The sequence below is a fragment of the Sinohyriopsis cumingii genome, unplaced genomic scaffold (assembly GCF_028554795.1).
Source record: "Sinohyriopsis cumingii isolate HCF-2022 unplaced genomic scaffold, ASM2855479v2 utg000810l, whole genome shotgun sequence".
NCBI lineage: Eukaryota > Metazoa > Mollusca > Bivalvia > Unionida > Unionidae > Sinohyriopsis > Sinohyriopsis cumingii.
In genome coordinates this window covers 1,027,350-1,045,968 of record NW_028315933.1, presented here as the reverse complement: position 1 = coordinate 1,045,968, position 18,619 = coordinate 1,027,350, and the positions used below count along the sequence as shown (strand labels likewise).

General features: G+C 34.7%; 1 protein-coding gene across 7 annotated transcripts in view; it reads left to right on the top strand.

Moving 5' to 3' along the window:
- LOC149773229 (ubiquitin carboxyl-terminal hydrolase 38-like) overlaps positions 1 to 18,619 on the top strand; it is a 146,523-nt gene that overhangs the window by 106,458 nt on the left and 21,446 nt on the right. For all 7 annotated transcript variants that reach the window (XM_089946585.1, XM_089946588.1, XM_089946587.1 and 4 more), the window contains one exon: positions 18,149 to 18,307. In XM_089946585.1, the coding sequence (XP_089802711.1) occupies positions 18,149 to 18,307 (159 nt within the window). The remainder of the gene's footprint in view (positions 1 to 18,148; positions 18,308 to 18,619) is intronic.

The following is an 18,619-nucleotide window of genomic DNA, read 5'->3' as shown; positions in this document are numbered from 1 at the left end:
AACAACAACAACTACTCTTAACAAACTGCAGAGACCCAGGTCTGCCAGTGCATGATGTGAGACCAGATCTGGGTCTGTGTAGTTGGACTTGACTTAATAACTGACTATATTCTGAACTAGGACACATGACCAGATGATCCTCTCAGCAACCATTGGAAGCATTAACAGACAGTGGCTGTGCAATATTGTCTGTCACTCCAGGGTTGCCCAATACCTGTTATTTTCACCCATTGAAATCTGCCCTTGAGGGTTGCACATTGATAACTTCTATAGCCAGTTTTAAGAACAGCGTTTTTTTTAAAAGTAATAAACTATTAATCTTTGATTTTATCAAGTCATTAAAGTAACTCGACTTTTATAACATGGAAAATATTTTGTTTTACATTTTTGTTTTTTATGCCCAGGCACATGGGCCAACATTTTGTTGTCAAGTTCAGTGATAATTAATGTTTTCATTGGTTGCCCTGGACAGCTTTATGAAGAGGAGCTGTGTAATGGTTGCTTGTGATACATTCTAACTGTAAAGTGACAGCTTTTGTTGCTTTCATTGCTGCCTTGATTTATGACTTATTCTAATTTCTTTGCAATTTTAATATTGATAAAAAATGCAACATTCCTTTCTGGTTTAATCCCATACAGGATGTAGTTAAGCAGGATATTGTAAGGTAGCAAGTACAGCCATCATGTACAGTTTAAATGGTGTATGAAGTACAATTATCCTGTTCATTTTAAGTGATATCTTGTATACACAAAGTACAGGTATCCTGCACAGTTTAAATGATGCACTATATACACAAAGTACAGTTATCCTGTAGTTTAAATGATATATATACACAAAGTACACCTTTTCTGTTCAGTTTAAATGATGTACTATATACAAAGTTGAGTCATCCTGTACATTTTAATTGATGTTCTGTATATACAAAGTGCAGTTATCCAGTACAGTTTAAGTAGTTATACTATACAGTTTAAATGATATACTATTTACAAAGTACACCACTCCCTCGATAACTTGCGCACATCGGGGTCCATAAACATCGACCGCACTATAAGTGAGGCGCGAGTTATCGAGGGACCTATAAAATAAGCCCAAAACCAATAAAGTGATTGACGACATAAAGGAAAAATAAGCGGGGGTGGGTAGGCAGATTATACTGTTGAATACTCACTTTATAATCGTTCTGAGATTAACTGTTAATAAATATCTCTTCATAATGGTGTACTTTATTATTTTCTCATAGGACAACATTAATTTCAGGATAAATTACAGTATATTGAGGCGATCATCGTAAACATTATTCCACGTGGTTTCCATTCGCTTAACATGTGTACCACTTCACACATTGTGTACTACGTCACTAATTTTTATGTTGAATTGGATACATTCTAGTTTTATTGTTTGATCCAAATTAGACGTTTTTTTATATACAAAAGATTGACTCTTTTCGAGAAACAGTGTAGATTGAACGATAGATAGATAGATAGATTTGAATGCGATAGAAGTAAAATGGAAAACACAAAAGAACAAGGGTTAATCAGTACTAACATATTTTATTGGTCTACAAATTTAAAACAACGTAAATTAGAACAAGTTAATACTTGCCGTTTGTACCACGCTTGACAAATGTCAATTCACTTTTTGAAAAAAATCAGTTAATTTTTTTGTTTGTGTGTTACTCCTTGGTTTCTCTGCCGCCGAGCAAAATCCCTCAGATTTCTCAACTGCATGAGCTTTGCATAGTCAACATTTTGGGTCTCCAGCCACCTTATGGCAATATCAAAATATTTGATTGCTTCCTGTGCAGAGGGGTGGGGGTGCAACGTCTGCGTCTGCATCACTTTCAACACTTGTGTTACTCTAGTTAGAATCGTCTTCTGCTGCAAAAATTTGTTTGTTGTAGAAATAATTATAGTTTCATCTGACATGTATTTGGCTGTGGGGCAATCATTGTCAGCACAAATCCACTCCTCCATATCATCAAGAGAAACGCCCATCTCAGGACCATGAGTCTGTACGAATTTCTCCCAAACAGCCTCAGCATTAATGACATCAGTTTCACTGAAACATTCGAAGTCACTATCATCGTCGTCTCTGTTACTGTTTTGCTTTACGTCAAAGGCAGCTCCAAGACCCTTAATCCAGCACCCAAGGTCTCTTGTAATCGATTTTTTTTTAAATGCAACAAACACTTCCCCAAGTTGTTGATCAAAACAAAGCTGACATGTACATGTAATTAGGTTCTCACAGAAGTACTCACGGGTTTTGATGTGACGGTCGAGTGACTCTTTTCATGTTTTCAATGAACAGAATATGTTGTGATTATAATTTTTACACTGAAACGGATTATAGTATTAGAACGTGACTTTCACACAGGAATACGTTTAATTGGTGTTTATTTCATTCTCTGTTGCCACCTGTTAGCATTTACCAGAAGTTTTCATTGATCGCTATTTCACCAGACTGTTTATTTACAGTATAATGACAACTATTTATCATAAAAACTTACATAATATATGATATCTTTAAACAGGTCTCGCTAGGATTTTAAAACTGGGTCTTTCTGCCTCTGAATTCAATCACTAAATATCAGTACATTTTCTCACTCGGCCTTTGAACTAGCCGCCTAGCAGTTGCATCATGTTCTTTTTTTTTTTTTTAAATGTACTCTTATAAAATGGCAACAGTACATCAAAGAGTCTTTCAGTCACTGAATTCTGTCATTGTAAATATCAGCACAGTTAACTGATCAACACATTTTCCCACAAAGCAGGTGGCTGAAACAGGACTGGCAAATCTTTGAATTTTCCCGCGCACCTATTGCATGTGTATGGAGGACTCCTGCCTCAGTGATGTTCTGCGTCAAAGATAAAAAATTGGCATCCAAATACGCGTAATTAAGCGTTTTCGAGATCTCTGAAATTAATTCTTCTTTAGAACTTGCAAATTTCAAAATATGGATTATATTTTTACGGGCATTAATCACCATTTTCGATGATAAAACGAGCAATGTATCAAGGTTTAATTTGTCAATTCTTATTGTAATTTTTTCATGTTCAGCATATTTTAAAGATATTTTAAATACATTTTCTCTGGAAAAAATCGGGAGCCAAGACGGACACCGCATTATAAGCGGGATCACGAGTTATCTGGGCGCGAGTTATCGAGGGAGCGGTGTAATTATCCAGTACAGTTAAAATGATGTACTATATGCAAAGAATTTATCCTGTGTAATTGAAATGATGTACTGTATATACAAAGTACAGTTATCTTGTACAGTTTAAATAATGTACTATATACAAAAAGTGCAGTTATCCTGAACAGTTTAACTGATATACTGTATATACCAGGCATGGGAAACTTCTGCCACAGCATGGGCCAGTTATGAAATTTTTAAATCCATACCCTATGATGTACATTAACAGATAAAACCAGATTATGAGCCAGATGTGATCTAATGGGCCGTATTTGGCCCACCCTGATATATTCAAAGCTATATGAATAGCAGTTACTTTAGTAATTGATCATATGCCTAATTCAGACTGGAACTCAGATGATGTGAGTGTTGAATAGAAGCATATTCGACTTTTTAAAAATGCGTACTTTCTTTGATAGAATACTGTTGATTCTGAAATTAATTTTGTCCTTGGACCTGACATTCTTTTTGTAAATAAAGTGGCAGCTCTGAGATGGAAAATTCAGACTAATTTTAACTTTGTAGAAGCAGATCTTAAATTTTACACAACTCTTGGCTAAATGGAATGACTTGAGCTTGCCATGTGACTTGTAAAGAACAGCAATGATAATGGTAGAGTGATCTGAGTAACAGAAGTATGATGTTTGAACCATATGGAAATCAAATGGTCTCAAGTACAGTTATAAAATTATAATAATGTTTGAACCATATTCCCCCTATTAGGAATGAATTTTAACCCTTGTAAAAAATTTTCACCCATTGTCACATAAATGTGATTAACAGGAAATGACCTTTGCTCTTTTTCTTATTAAAAAGTCAAATAATATATTATTAATGCAGCAAAAGTATATAGAGCTGTTCTTTTTTCTTAAAATTAGTATGTCAAATTAATTTAAGACAAACTCTAAATACCAAACTGTCAGATTGCATGACAACCACACAATCCTATTTGTATGACATGGTTTGCTTATAAGAGTGCAACAGTAAGAACAAGGATCTTTTGTTTTTCTGGTTCGTTGATTTTGGGTCTTTCTGACCACATTGAGGTGTTCTAGAGGATGGAATGCTTCCCATCCTATTTTTTAAAAATAAATCTGACATCTTATAAGTTGAGAAACTACAGGCAACTGATATTTTGAATTATTAAACCCAGATTTGTTATTTTCATATTTATCTTTAAGGTGAATAATTAATCCAGTATTTTTACCAAGATGGACTGCTAGTTTATTAAAATATTCCTGTATTGTAACTATGGCCTGATTGCTTGCAGCTGGGGCATACTGATTTGGTTATGTCTATCCATCCATCATTCCTTCTGTACATCCATACATGTTCTGCAAAGTTTTAAAAAAAACATTCACATAGGAAGATAAAAATTGTAAGCATATTTATATCCATATGTACGATAGCTTGGTTTACTTGGCAATTTTTCACATTCTAAAAACATGTTAAAGAAAAATCTTGTTTGCATGATTAATCAAGATCCACAAGAGGCTAGCAAATAACATTTGGTTGACATGTTTTGTATTCATATTCAGCAAATAACATTTGGTTGACATGTTTTCTATTCATATTCAGCAAATAACATTTGGTTGACATGTTTTGTATTCATGTATACATTTGACCCATTTAGGTATTTTGTTCATTACAGCAATTAAAAAAAATATATGCCATTTTAGACTTTTTGGTGTGCTTTGAGGGCATATAATTATGTTTTGCAAACACAGTTCTAGTTTTACCGTAACATGCATGGTGCATCCAAGCATCTAAAATTTTCTATAGATGCAGTTCAAATATTGCATTAAAAAGCATTTAGCTATTTTCTAATGATGCAGTTCAAATATTGCATTAAAAAGCATTTAGCTGTTTTCTAATGATGCAGTTCAAATATTGCATTAAAAAGCATTTAGCTGTTTTCTAATGATGCAGTTTAAATATTGCATTAAAAAGCATTTAGCTGTTTTCTAATGATGCAGTTCAAATATTGCATTAAAAAGCATTTAGCTGTTTTCTAATGATGCAGTTCAAATATTGCATTAAAAAGCATTTAGCTGTTTTCTAATGATGCAGTTCAAATATTGCATTAAAAAGCATTTAGCTGTTTTCTAATGATGCAGTTCAAATATTGCATTAAAAAGCATTTAGCTATTTTCTAATGATGCAGTTCAAATATTGCATTAAAAAGCATTTAGCTATTTTCAAATGATGCAGTTCAAATATTGCATTAAAAAGCATTTAGCTATTTTCTAATGATGCAGTTCAAATATTGCATTAAAAAGCATTTAGCTATTTTCTAATGATGCAGTTCAAATATTGCATTAAAAAGCATTTAGCTGTTTTCTAATGATGCAGTTTAAATATTGCATTAAAAAGCATTTAGCTGTTTTCTAATGATGCAGTTTAAATATTGCATTAAAAAGCATTTAGCTGTTTTCTAATGATGCAGTTCAAATATTGCATTAAAAAGCATTTAGCTGTTTTCTAATGATGCAGTTCAAATATTGCATTAAAAAGCATTTAGCTGTTTTCTAATGATGCAGTTCAAATATTGCATTAAAAAGCATTTAGCTGTTTTCTAATGATGCAGTTCAAATATTGCATTAAAAAGCATTTAGCTGTTTTCTAATGATGCAGTTCAAATATTGCATTAAAAAGCATTTAGCTGTTTTCTAATGATGCAGTTCAAATATTGCATTAAAAAGCATTTAGCTGTTTTCTAATGATGCAGTTCAAATATTGCATTAAAAAGCATTTAGCTATTTTCTAATGATGCAGTTCAAATATTGCATTAAAAAGCATTTAGCTATTTTCTAATGATGCAGTTCAAATATTGCATTAAAAAGCATTTAGCTGTTTTCTAATGATGCAGTTCAAATATTGCAATAAAAAGCATTTAGCTGTTTCCAGACACAAATAAGACTAAGAATATGACATATGTTCATGCTTGACTGTAGCTGATGAATATTGAACAAGATCATTAATAAAAATGTGTATTGAAGTTAAATGAGAAACACTATGGACAGAATGACATTGTCTTTGTTTAACAAAGTGTTTGATCTGTTTTCGTTATCACCAACTAATTCCAACTAAAATGCCCTCCCTAACTGAACTTATCTACCTGTACATTTTTAGAACTTTTAATAAGCATTATGTAACTACAGTTGACTGGTATGTACTTTGAACCCTATGCATAGATACACGTATTGATCTATATACTTTAAATGTTTCTTTGTTGGTCTGCTGGTTTTTTAAAACACTTCAACACCATATGGCTATATCATAAGAAGGAAATTTAAGCTAAGTGCCTTTCCCTACGACAGACGAAGCCAGCCAACCCAGGCTGGACTGTTTGGGCATTGAATCAGCATTCCTTCTTTTATATATTCGGATTACGAGTCTGATGCTGTACCAATTGGGCTACAGTGATTTCCTTGGACTTTGAGTACCTGTCCTACAATAAACTGATAAACAGAAGCAAATTTATGACTGTCATTAACTTCTTTGATATTTGGGTGTGCTTACTTCAGTACAAAAATAGCATCATTCCTATATGGTATGTACCATAGTTAACGGTTTGTAAGATACACTCAGCTGAACAAATCATAGATCTATATTTCACTGTTGCAATTAGTAATGGTATGTGCTATTTACTGAGAATTAAAGAACATTGTTGAACTAGATTTGCGTGTTTCTTGATTAGTTGGCAAATCTGAGTCTTGACTGTTTATGATTGTATGTGTCTTAAATATGGGTAGATTAGGTATCGTCTATGCAATTCCAACTACAAGCTGAACAGACCCAGATCTGGGTCTGTGCAGTTTGTTAAGAGTAACCAGTAGAACAATGTAGACCCTGATCTGCAGGCACTTTATGCTAAGGCAGAGCATGATCTTTTTTATTTGACTTTTACTTGACTTAAAAGAGAGTACATATGGTATAACAGAACTTTGAAGAATTTATATACATAGAGCTGGTTAGACAAAGAACTTAACACATTTTCAGTTTGCTTGGAGAAAAAGATAATAGCATGTGTGCAGCTCATGAGTTTAAGCAGGTATGCAAAAAGGTGTTTGCCGATTGTTTTTTTGTGTGTTTGTTTTAATGGCACTTTTGGCACTTTAGTGGCAATATGGAAATGGGAAATATCTGCCTTTGTCAAGGACACTCTGAAGCAGCTGAGCACGGCTGCCCTAAGCGGGTATTGAATCCGCAACCTTTCAATTACAAGTTCAACACTCTACCAACTGAACTACCGTAGCCTTAAAAAAATAATTACATACATAAAAATCTGGTTATTACATGTTAAAAAAAAAGTCATCTAGTTAAAATACTTAAGTGTATTTTTGTCATTTTTGTTTTCGAAATGACCTATGCTTGGAAGTAAGTTTTATGGAGTGTCAATATCTATGTACCACATTTTATTCACATATTATCCAGTATTGCTTTGACTAATTTATTGTCAGCTAGGACTTTATATGGGTGTCTTTTTTCAAGCTTGTACGTTGAAGCGTGTTTTTACCCCCTTGAGAAATAGGTATATACAATAATGTTAGAGTAAGTTGGACGAGCCTTTGGCTAAGAAACGGTGTTCAGTTAGATAAGCACCACAAGAAGGCTATGGCATTTATTTGAATGACTTTCAAGTGTCTCGTAGATGTCGTCTGTTGACAACTCTTGGTCTGTGATTTCAGTTTTCAGATACAGTAAGTATGTAGGGTGTCTTCATTATGGTGACATCAGAAAGTAGCAAGCTTAAACATGCATATATATATGCATTATACAGGATTATAGCATTTTGGGAATCAGAGACTGGATTACACTGGACAAAGAATATTGATATTTTATATACAGCTTGTTACATAGGGGATAGTTGCACATTAGAAAAGAGTAGTGTTTATAATTATTTAAATTGGCATGTTGTATCTGGGATAGATTACTGGAAAAGTGTCTCATTTGTTGATTTTAAAAAAAGATTTGCTTGTATTGTGTATATTGACAGGCCAATGTGGGTGCGTGAGAAAGCTTGCCAGTAGCATCTCATGGGTCATTTGTTCTTTCTGGGGGTTTCCCTGGTTCTTCCTCCACCATTCATACTATCTGCGATGTATAGCCTATCTTGTGCTGAAATATGGTGTTAAACCCTATGACAAAAATAACAACAAATCAAGTTGCAAACAAAATCATGATCTTCAGTTGCATGCTAACAGGCAGTTCAGGGTCTGTTTTGTTTGTTCTACTGATTACTGCATACAAACTGCATAGAACGAGATCTGTCAGTGCATTAAGTGATGTCAGCACTGGGTCTGTACTGTTTGCAGTTAGACTTTATTTGTGAGTGAGTTTATTGTATACTTAATAAATAGTCCCATTAATTTAACATTGTTTCCACTGGCGAATACCCCACATTATTGGCTGTAGTCAAATAAAAACATTCACTTTTTCCTTATATGGTAAAAACATGCCTACGTTCAGTGAACTACTTCTGGTTGCGACTAAATAAAAATGTTGACAGAAATGTGAAATGGTGATCACATCATAAATCAGATGGTTGCTAGACAATGACAGTGACCATTACCCTCTTTGCCTGACACCAGTTCAGGAAATTCAGAATATGTAGATCTCATCCAAATAAAACTATAATACATACAAATGAAATAAAGAAAATGTAAATATATTTATAGATTAAAATTGCAAGGAGAACAAATATTGATTTATGAAAATATTGAAAATGGATGGCTCGTGATTGCTTGTTGCTATTTATATGAGAGTGGTAATCTGACCCTTGATTCACTGTATCAGTAAACAAAAACAGTGCACTTTTATTCACTCTGAATCATATTTTATTCTTTACTCGAAATTTATTGAAATACAAGCGACTCTGAAATTATTCTGTATCCCGTTTTTTATAGGTATTATCCTAGATTGATGGACCACAATACCCTGAAAAAAATCATAATGCACATTATACTTTCAAATTTACCTGTCACCATGATAGCATTGAGAGAATCAAAACAAAAACCTTAGACTTAATTGTTCCGACTCATCTGTTCATAATAGTAACTTGAATTTTCATTCATGTATTGTGCCATTATTTCATATTATTAATACTTCATTATGGCTACATGTCATTCAGACCTCTTTAACAATATCAATTTCATTTATTTTAGAATGAAAATCACTCTGTGTACATGTGCACTTCCATATCAGAAGTGTGTATTACTGCCAAATACATTAATCAGGCTCATTCATTCAAAAAATGTTCATTAAAAATTAAAATATCATTTTCTTTGTTTCCACCTTGGATACGGAAGGTTGTTGGTTCGAATCCTGGCTGAGTCATACCAAAGACTTATAAAAATGGTACTAACAGCTGCCTTGCTAGGAGCTCAGCATTACGAGGTTAGTGTTAGGACTGGTCGACCTGGTGTCAGGATAATGTGACTGGGTGGGACACCATGCTACATGTCTTTTACATGATACCCCAGTGCTAGACATCACTACTTCTCACCCATGCCACAGATAAATATAGCTGTTTTGCTAACCTTACTTTTCTTATCTCAGTCTAGTCATCTCAGACCAGTCACCTCATTCAAGGTGTCCATGCACTCAGAACTACTTTTAAAAAAGAAGCCCTTGACTTCTGCTGTGCCTGACATAGTTGTTTTAAAATCAAACAACTACAACAACAACAATAAATATATAATAAAAGCATAGTAACTTAAGGTAAATCCATCTTTGAGCAGACACCACACAAAAACATTTCAAGAGGGACAAAGACACAGGCATACAATGTCGAGCTTTTTGGTATTATGCTAGTTGGTTCCACACAGCATGGTCAATTTTATCATATATGCAGGACTAGCTCAATACATTTTCAGGTCAGCGTCATTAAATGTAGCTAAAGCTATGTAACTAGTTTTATATACTTCGTGTGAAACAAATTATATACTGTTAGCTACATTTAACGATGCTGACCTGAAAAATGACTGCTACAGGTAGGATAAAATTCTCAATGCTGTGTGAAATGAACTATGACAGAAAACAACGATCCAAGCACATAGACTATAGACCTATACACTTCATAGCCTCCCAAATTGCTTATCAACTTCAGAAAACTTAGTAACAGCTAGAAAAGTGTTATGTCAAACCTGCTTTATTCTAATTTTGTTAAGCATCTCCATTGTGCCCCAGTTGAATCAAAAATATACCTATAGTATTTAATGACAAATAATGCACTTACTAGCCAGAAGGAATCATTTATCTGTCAATACATTAATCCATAAGCAAATTTCATGGTAGCACTTACCATGATTCTGAGACAGAACAATAAATTTTCAGAGAATCCGTGAATTTGAAAGTTTAGCACATGGTTATCTGCCAAGGTCCGTATTTGGAGGGTCTTTTATACACGGGGGGTAATTTTACAATCAATATTAAGGACAATGCAAGTATGTCACAAACAGTTTCACCTCCAAAAAAGAAAAGGAGCTATATACGATAGTGACACAGATCACTAATTACCCGTGAATAACCCAAGCATGGACACTCATGCTACCTGTAACTTTTCGGTATAATAATAGCCTATACACTGCAAGATAGGTGTGGGCCCATTATTGTTTCATTATTTAAATATCATTTTCTAAAATGTAAATGATGAAAATAAAACATTTTCTTGTAATATTAACTATTTATTGTTAATTTCATATAACATCCGTATATTAAATGTGATAATACCTCAATACTATGCAACGTTTTATGTTGTTATTTTGTTTGGCTCATGCATAAAAACTGTGTCCTTCGGATTACACGGTCACGCCACAGTCCTCATTAACTTATTTATATTAATGCACCGCATGTAAACATTGGTGCGTAAACTCGCTTGCACAAGTGAGAAGTTCTTTTTTACTTTAAAGGAAATTATTGGGTGAGAAAAGAATCTACGTTGGGGTTTGGACAGAGACAAGGAAATCCCAGTCGTGGGGTTATATTATTATATGTTTCTCTCTCCCCCTCCCCCGCAAGCCTCGTGGGGAGACAAATAATGTAACCCTTGGCTGGGATTTCCGTGTCTCAGTCCAAACCCCAGCATAGATTCTATATAAACTGGCACAGTGCAGACATGGTAGTGATATGACTGAAATCCAAATCACATACACACACTTTCTTTGTTTCATTTGTATTGTTCCTATAACATAACAGAATGATTAATATGCTTGGTTTTAAGTATGTGATAAAAAGGTTATTGACAGTAATAAAAATATTGGGCCCTCATTTATGTGGCATAGAATTCCCATGCAGGCTTGGCATCCTGTGCCACATGTCATGATGTTGTTGTTGTTGTTGTTGTTGTGGGGTTTTACGCCATTTTTCAGCACATGATAGGCTATGCATGGCGGCCAGTATTAATGGTGGAGGAAGAACCCGGGAAAACCCCGGGAAGAACCACCGGCCCACGAGAAGCTACTGGCAAGCTTTCTCACATACCCACATTGGCCGAATCCTAGACTCAAACAAACGCAGAGGTGAGATGGCAGTGATCTGTAACGAAGAGTGCTTTGGACCACTTGGCCACTAGGGCCCCCATGTCATGACATCCAATATCTTTTGATACTCATGTATACATGCATGGTTGGTATTTTATGTACTGTGAGTTAAGTCCAGCACCTATAAGCTCCAGTTATGTGTACTGGGAAGTAACTATTTTTCATGGAGCCCCACTTTTTTGTGAATTTTGTGGTTCCCACAAATCAGTGTTTTAAAATCCAGTGAATAAAATACACCTATGGAAACAATAGGACACTTCCCAGATCCATTAATTTAGCTGTGGAAACAGGAGGACACTTCCCAAATCCATTAATTTAGCTGTGGAAACAAGAGGACACTCTCCAAATCCATTAATTTAGCTGTGGAAACAAATTTACACTTCCCATATCTATTAACTTAGCTGTAGAAACAATTGGATACTTCCCTAATCCATTAATTTGGCTGCAGAAACAAGAGGACTCTTTCCGAATCCATAAATTTAAGTACCGACTAAAGTGTAGATTTCCCCCAAACCATGAAAAAGATACAAGTGTTTAGTAAAATGCAGTTTTAATGTGGAGTAGTCACATATATCATTTAGAAATTTGTATTCTTTTCATATGAACTCCTAAGTAATCAAAGTACCCTGGCATTGGAGTACCCTGGCATGTATTTGTAAAAAAAGTGCCTCCCTTTGGTACCTTGTATGCTTAAATTGTACAGCTTCAGAGCATAATTATTAATAGGTCAGTTTCACTGGAAGACTGTGGCCAGACTTGAGTAAGCAAAGAGAATGCCAAGGATTATTTTGTCTTCTGGTTATTTGACAATGAACAGGGTCAAATGGTGTAGCAGTGACTACGGTCAATTTCAGAACACTGTGCACATGTTTGTTCTGGTTTGGTTTTGTGCATTTAATGCCCCTTTTTTAAAGTAATTTATTGGCCATACATGGTGGGCAGTATATAACTTGGAACACCTCACCACCAACCCATGGGAAGCTACTGCCAAGCTTTCACTTTCTCACATACAGACGTTGATTGAGCTGAGACTTATAACAATGCAGACAGAGGTGAACTGTGAGTGATCTTTAAAGGTAAACACCTAGACCACTCAGCTGCGTGGGGCCCCTAAACTCACCTTGGACCACTTAGCTACCTGGGGCCCCAAAACTCACCTTGGACCACTCGGTCACCTGGGGCCCCAGAATTCACCTTGGACCACTTGGTCACCACGGGCCCCTAAACTCATTTCTGGTTGCATGATAAGTGGCTGGAGCATATTTATACCTTGATCATTAGGAATTAGGCCATGGTAATAGATTGATATGTACCATATTTTTCCCATGATAGGACTGGTGGGCTGGCTTACTAAATTTGTGAAAGAATAAGGGGTAGACTATTATCTGACAAATATATCCTTGATAAATAATTGCCAGAATTTAGTAAAAACTGAATTGGCTTATCATGAAACATGGGGTTCTCATTGGATAAGTATGGTAAATACTTTTTGGTTCATTGCTTGTCATCACTTTGTTTGGCCTTTTCATGCTGAGGAAATGGAGTTACTTGCCATTTCCAAGATGCACCTAGCAGCCAACACATACTGGCCTTTGAGGGTATTGAATGGTGACTCTTGGATTACGGGTTGAATGATCAGCCAACTGAATGCGCGTGACTTCCCACAGTAATCATGATAGATACTTTATGAAACTAAAAATAGTTACCTTTCTGTCGCAAAATAAGTTTTTAAACTTCTAAACTTTCAATCTTTTTACAAAAGCCGTCATCAGAGGAATAAATTAATGATGACAGCCTTGTGAAAAGGTCAAAAGCTTAGGAGTCTAAAATCTTATCTTGCTAGAGAAAGCTATATATCTTTATGTTTAATAAACTGCAGGTAGTAATATTCATTCTAGAAATATAGATACTGTATTTGATCATGGTAAAAGGACGGCAAAGTTGTCCCATATCTGCCATCACATAATACACCAAGAGATCAACATTTAATTTTTTATTTGAATGTAACAATATTTGACCCCCGTCACCTCGTACCTTGATGACAGATCTGGATCTTTGCTGTTTACAGTTGGGTGTACTTGATAAGTGAATAAATATGGCATAAGGTTATGAACTAAAAGCTAATTGACTTTAGTATTTTTTTATATTATGTGTGACTCACTGTCGGCTGATCACATTTTGGCTTCTTAAAAGTTTAGCCTGGGAGAAATAGCAAATATCATAAAAAGTATGGTAATGTGTTTTTGGAGCTTACCTTTCATTCAAGTAGGCCATGCAAGAATTCAAGGATTTGTATTTTAAGATAATGAATCTTGCAAAGCATTATCAAGATATTGTGTTTTACCCATTTATGGCCTTAACCATGAGCTTTGCAATAGATAGGTACACAGAGCTTTCCATATTTGTTTGCTTCCAAAGGCATGTTTTTTTTTTCAATAGCTGTTTGATTTTAATAGATACCTATGCTACCTGGTAGTAAATTCAATACATGGAACTCTGTCTCACCTTTTACAATATATTTGCAGGTTACTTGAAAAGCATTCTACTGTACTAGGTAAAACTAGCACACAAATATGTATTAGCATTCTGTATCATAATAGTGAAAAAGAAGTGCACTTAAAAGTGAACAGAATGTAGACTATTTTATTTACCTACTACATAAGTGATAATGAATTGTTGAAAATGTGTAAAAACTCTCAAGTTCCACTTTTTGTACATAAAATCCATTTCCTTCATGCTTGTACACTACTTTGGTGTTTCACTTGCAAACTATGCAAACTTAGATCTACCATTGCATAATTCCCAGACAGATCATTATCTGTGCTGTCACATAATGCACTGTGGATCAGGGTCTATGTTGTTATGGTAAACACTATCACAAACTGTTCTGGCGGATCAGTCACAGAATGCATTGACAGATCATGGTCTACACTGTCACATAATGCCTTGGCAGGTCAAAGTCTATGCTGCTGGTAAATTATCTGGCAGTTCATGGTCTTTTCTGTCACATAAAGCCACAGCAGATCGTGATCTTCTCTGTTACTTAATTTCCATGCAGAACATGGTCAACACTGCCACATAATACCACAGCAGATCATGGTCTTCTCTATCACTTAATGCCAGAGCAGATCATGGTCTTCTCTGTTACATAATTCCCTAGCAGATCATGGACAACACTGTCACATAATGCCTAGCAGATGATGGTCAACACTGTCACATAATGCCCTGACAGATCAGAATCTATGCAGTCACATAAAACACTGGTGGATGAGGGTTGATGCTGTCACATAATACCCTGATAAATTGTGGTCTGGACTGTCACATAGTGCCCTGGTAAATTATGGTCTATGTTTCAGAAAATGCCCTAGTATATCAAAGGTATGTTGTATCAAAGCAGTGTCACATAATGCCCTAGTATATATCAAAGGTATACTGTATCAAAGCAGTGTCACATAATGCCCTAGTATATCAAATCAAAGCAGTGTCACATAATGCCCTAGTATATCAAAGGTATACTATATCAAAGCAGTGTCACATAATGCCCTAGTATATCAAAGGTATACTGTATCAAAGCAGTGTCACATAATGCCCTAGTATATCAAAGGTATACTGTATCAAAGCAGTGTCACATAATGCCCTAGTATATCAAAGGTATACTGTATCAAAGCAGTGTCACATAATGCCCTAGTATATCAGAGGTATACTATATCAAAGCAGTGTCACATAATGCCCTAGTATATCAAAGGTATACTGTATCAAAGCAGTGTCACATAATGCCCTAGTATATCAAAGGTATACTGTATCAAAGCAGTGTCACATAATGCCCTAGTATATCAAAGGTATACTGTATCAAAGCAGTGTCACATAATGCCCTAGTATATCAAAGGTATACTATATCAAAGCAGTGTCACATAATGTTTTGATGGATTAACTGTCACATAAAGTACTGGCAGATCAGGGTGTACCTAGTGATGTAATGCCCTGTCAGATCATTATCAAAAATTTCCCTGGCAGATGAGTCACATAATATTCTGGCAGATTAGGGTCTACACTGTTGCATAATGCCTAACAGATCACTGTCGCATAATGCTCGGGCAGATCAGTCACATAATGCTCTGGCAGATCACTGTCACATAATGCTCTGGCAGATCATTCATATAATGCTCTGGCAGATCACTGTCACATAATGCTCTGGCAGATCAGTCACATAATGTTTCGTTGTATTAGGGTCTGTGATATTCACAGTTGTTATAGATAATCAGATGTATTATGTATCTGAATATGCAATCAACAGTTGGAATGCAACTTCACTAGCATCTTAAATTGTCAAAATCTGAGATAACATTTTACCTTTTTTGTCTTTGTTTTGTGTGCTTTGTTTGGAAACTTAAACTTACTTGGTACTAAAAATATTGCCAAGATTGTGTTATTGTACCATTAAACCTACATACATACTTTGGTTGTTAATTGCCAAGCACTGTTTACTTTACTTTCTCATACCTACCATATTTGCTCGCTTATAAATTGAGTTAAACTGCAAACAACCAAAGATTTTGATCTGCCATAATATATTGCACCTGCAGACTTGGTATATGTTCTTTGTTCTACTGATTACTCCTAACAAAATTCACAAATTCAGATCTGCTGGCACATTATGCAATGGCAGATCTAGGTTTGTGCAGTTTGTGGTTGGACTCTATAAGCAAGGATTGATGATACATTGTTTGCTACAGGTAATATTGACTTTGAAATTGAAACTTGGTCGAACTGAAAACAGATGATGGAATTTCTTTAATTATCAGGGCTGTCCCAGCTAAGCAATCAAAATATAGTTATTTAAGATTACTGTGCTAAAAAAATTCAAAACTTTGAAGTTATGTTTATACATTTATAGTTCAAAATGGTACCACATGCTTTCTAAATAAAAACTAATTTCCATCTGTCTGTGTGAATTTAACTGGTTCAAGCCTTCAAGGATAAAAGTACCTTATTGTGGGAAGTTTAGTTCTTTGTCAGCAAATGATAATAGCTGTAATAATAATATAATAATAATGATATACAGTGTATTTATACAAGATAAATCAATTAGTATAAATTGTTTTCCTTCAAGGCCTTATGTACAATCTATAGCTATAAAAATAATTCATATGTAGTGTTTTTTCTAGCTGACCTGGCCATAAGGTTAAGTGTGTTTCTGGTACAATTGTTCATATATGTACCATCGGTCTGACATCCAACAGCAATTGTTGTTTTCAACTTTTTCTCAAAACCTGTTCCAATTCACACAAAAAAAAACTTTGCACAGAGACTTTTAAAGGTTGTGCAAATGATGCTGATCCCCATCATATTTGGTGCCATTACTAAAAATAGAAAAGCTTTTAAATGATTTTGCCAAAAAATGCTAATAACTTTTGATGGAAAGCATCCTGATGTGAATACCTTTCAGCCTTATAGAAATCCACCCATCAAATATGGTCACCATTGCTAATAGTAGATAATACATGTACATCATCAATCAGTAGTACAAACAACATAGACCCTGATCTGCAGGCATAGAGCAGGCTTTCAACCTTTTTTTCTTCTCCAATTGATGCTCCATCATAAAGTGTGGCCACCATTTCTAAAAATAGAAAACATTTAAATGCCTGCTGAAAAACTGACCAAGAGAATTTGAGTAAATTTTACATAAATCATCTAAAGAGCATTTAAATTTATACAGTATATACAATAATTCTGCCATTACTAAGAATTAAAAAGTATTAAAACAATTTCTCAGAAACTGCTCAAAAGGATTTGATCAAATTTGACAAAGTTTTATGGTATTAAGGGGTTTCAGATTTATAAAATGGTATTAACTTGCCATATACTAAATATGGAACATCCATTAAATGACTTCTCAAAACTAGTCAACAGAATTTGATAAAATTTGACAGAAAACATCCTGGCATAAGGGCTTTTAAATTTATACAAATAATACAAATCTGTCTTCAAATATGTCTGCTGTTACTAAAAAAAAACAGAAAACCTTTAATAACTTCTAAATAACTGCTGAACAAAATATGACACAACTGACAGCTGAACAACCAGTTTGGTAATAGTTTAGAGTCAGATTTGGATTGGTTGTAATAGTTTAGACTCATATTTGGAGCAGTTTTATGACATGGGAAACATTAGCTATTAGAAGTATATGATTTATGTTATTAGAACTTTTATGGCTTTCTGAAGGATAACAAAACAATAATTTTGACTTTGAAATGGTGTCACTTGATGTTATAATGACAGGATCAGGTAGCAGTTACAGATTGTGATTGTTTTAACTTGAAAATTTGATATTATATATTTAAATAAATTACTTGACTGATATTGATTAAGATAAACACTTTTAGTCTATTTACACCTTCTCTTCAACAGGTGCTTCCCTTGGTGCCCGACATCCTACATAAACTGAAGCTTGAGAACACAGATCATAGTCGTAGCTGTGCAGAGCGTTTGGCAGAGCTGATCCACATCCTCATGTATCTCCATGCAGGCTTCCCAGATCTTTATGACCCCATTGTGGAAGTCATCAAGGTTTGAAGTAGATCTTGCCCACTTTATTAACCTTTGGCTTTAGCAGGAAATATTATGATAGCTTTCATCTGTCCATCTGTATGTAACTCTGTCTTCATATACTACTGAGTGGAAAATCACAAATTTTTAAGAGGTGAATAGGTTTTTCTTGTTTTTCCAGTTGATTCAACGTGAGGAAATCAAATGTCAGATTTACCAACTTTGCAATTACAGTGATATTTCTAACTCTTTTGGTAATGATGGCTTGTTGGTCCTAAATGAAAATGGTGTTGATGTTACTTAAAACATGGCCACTATTGTGCCCATCATGAA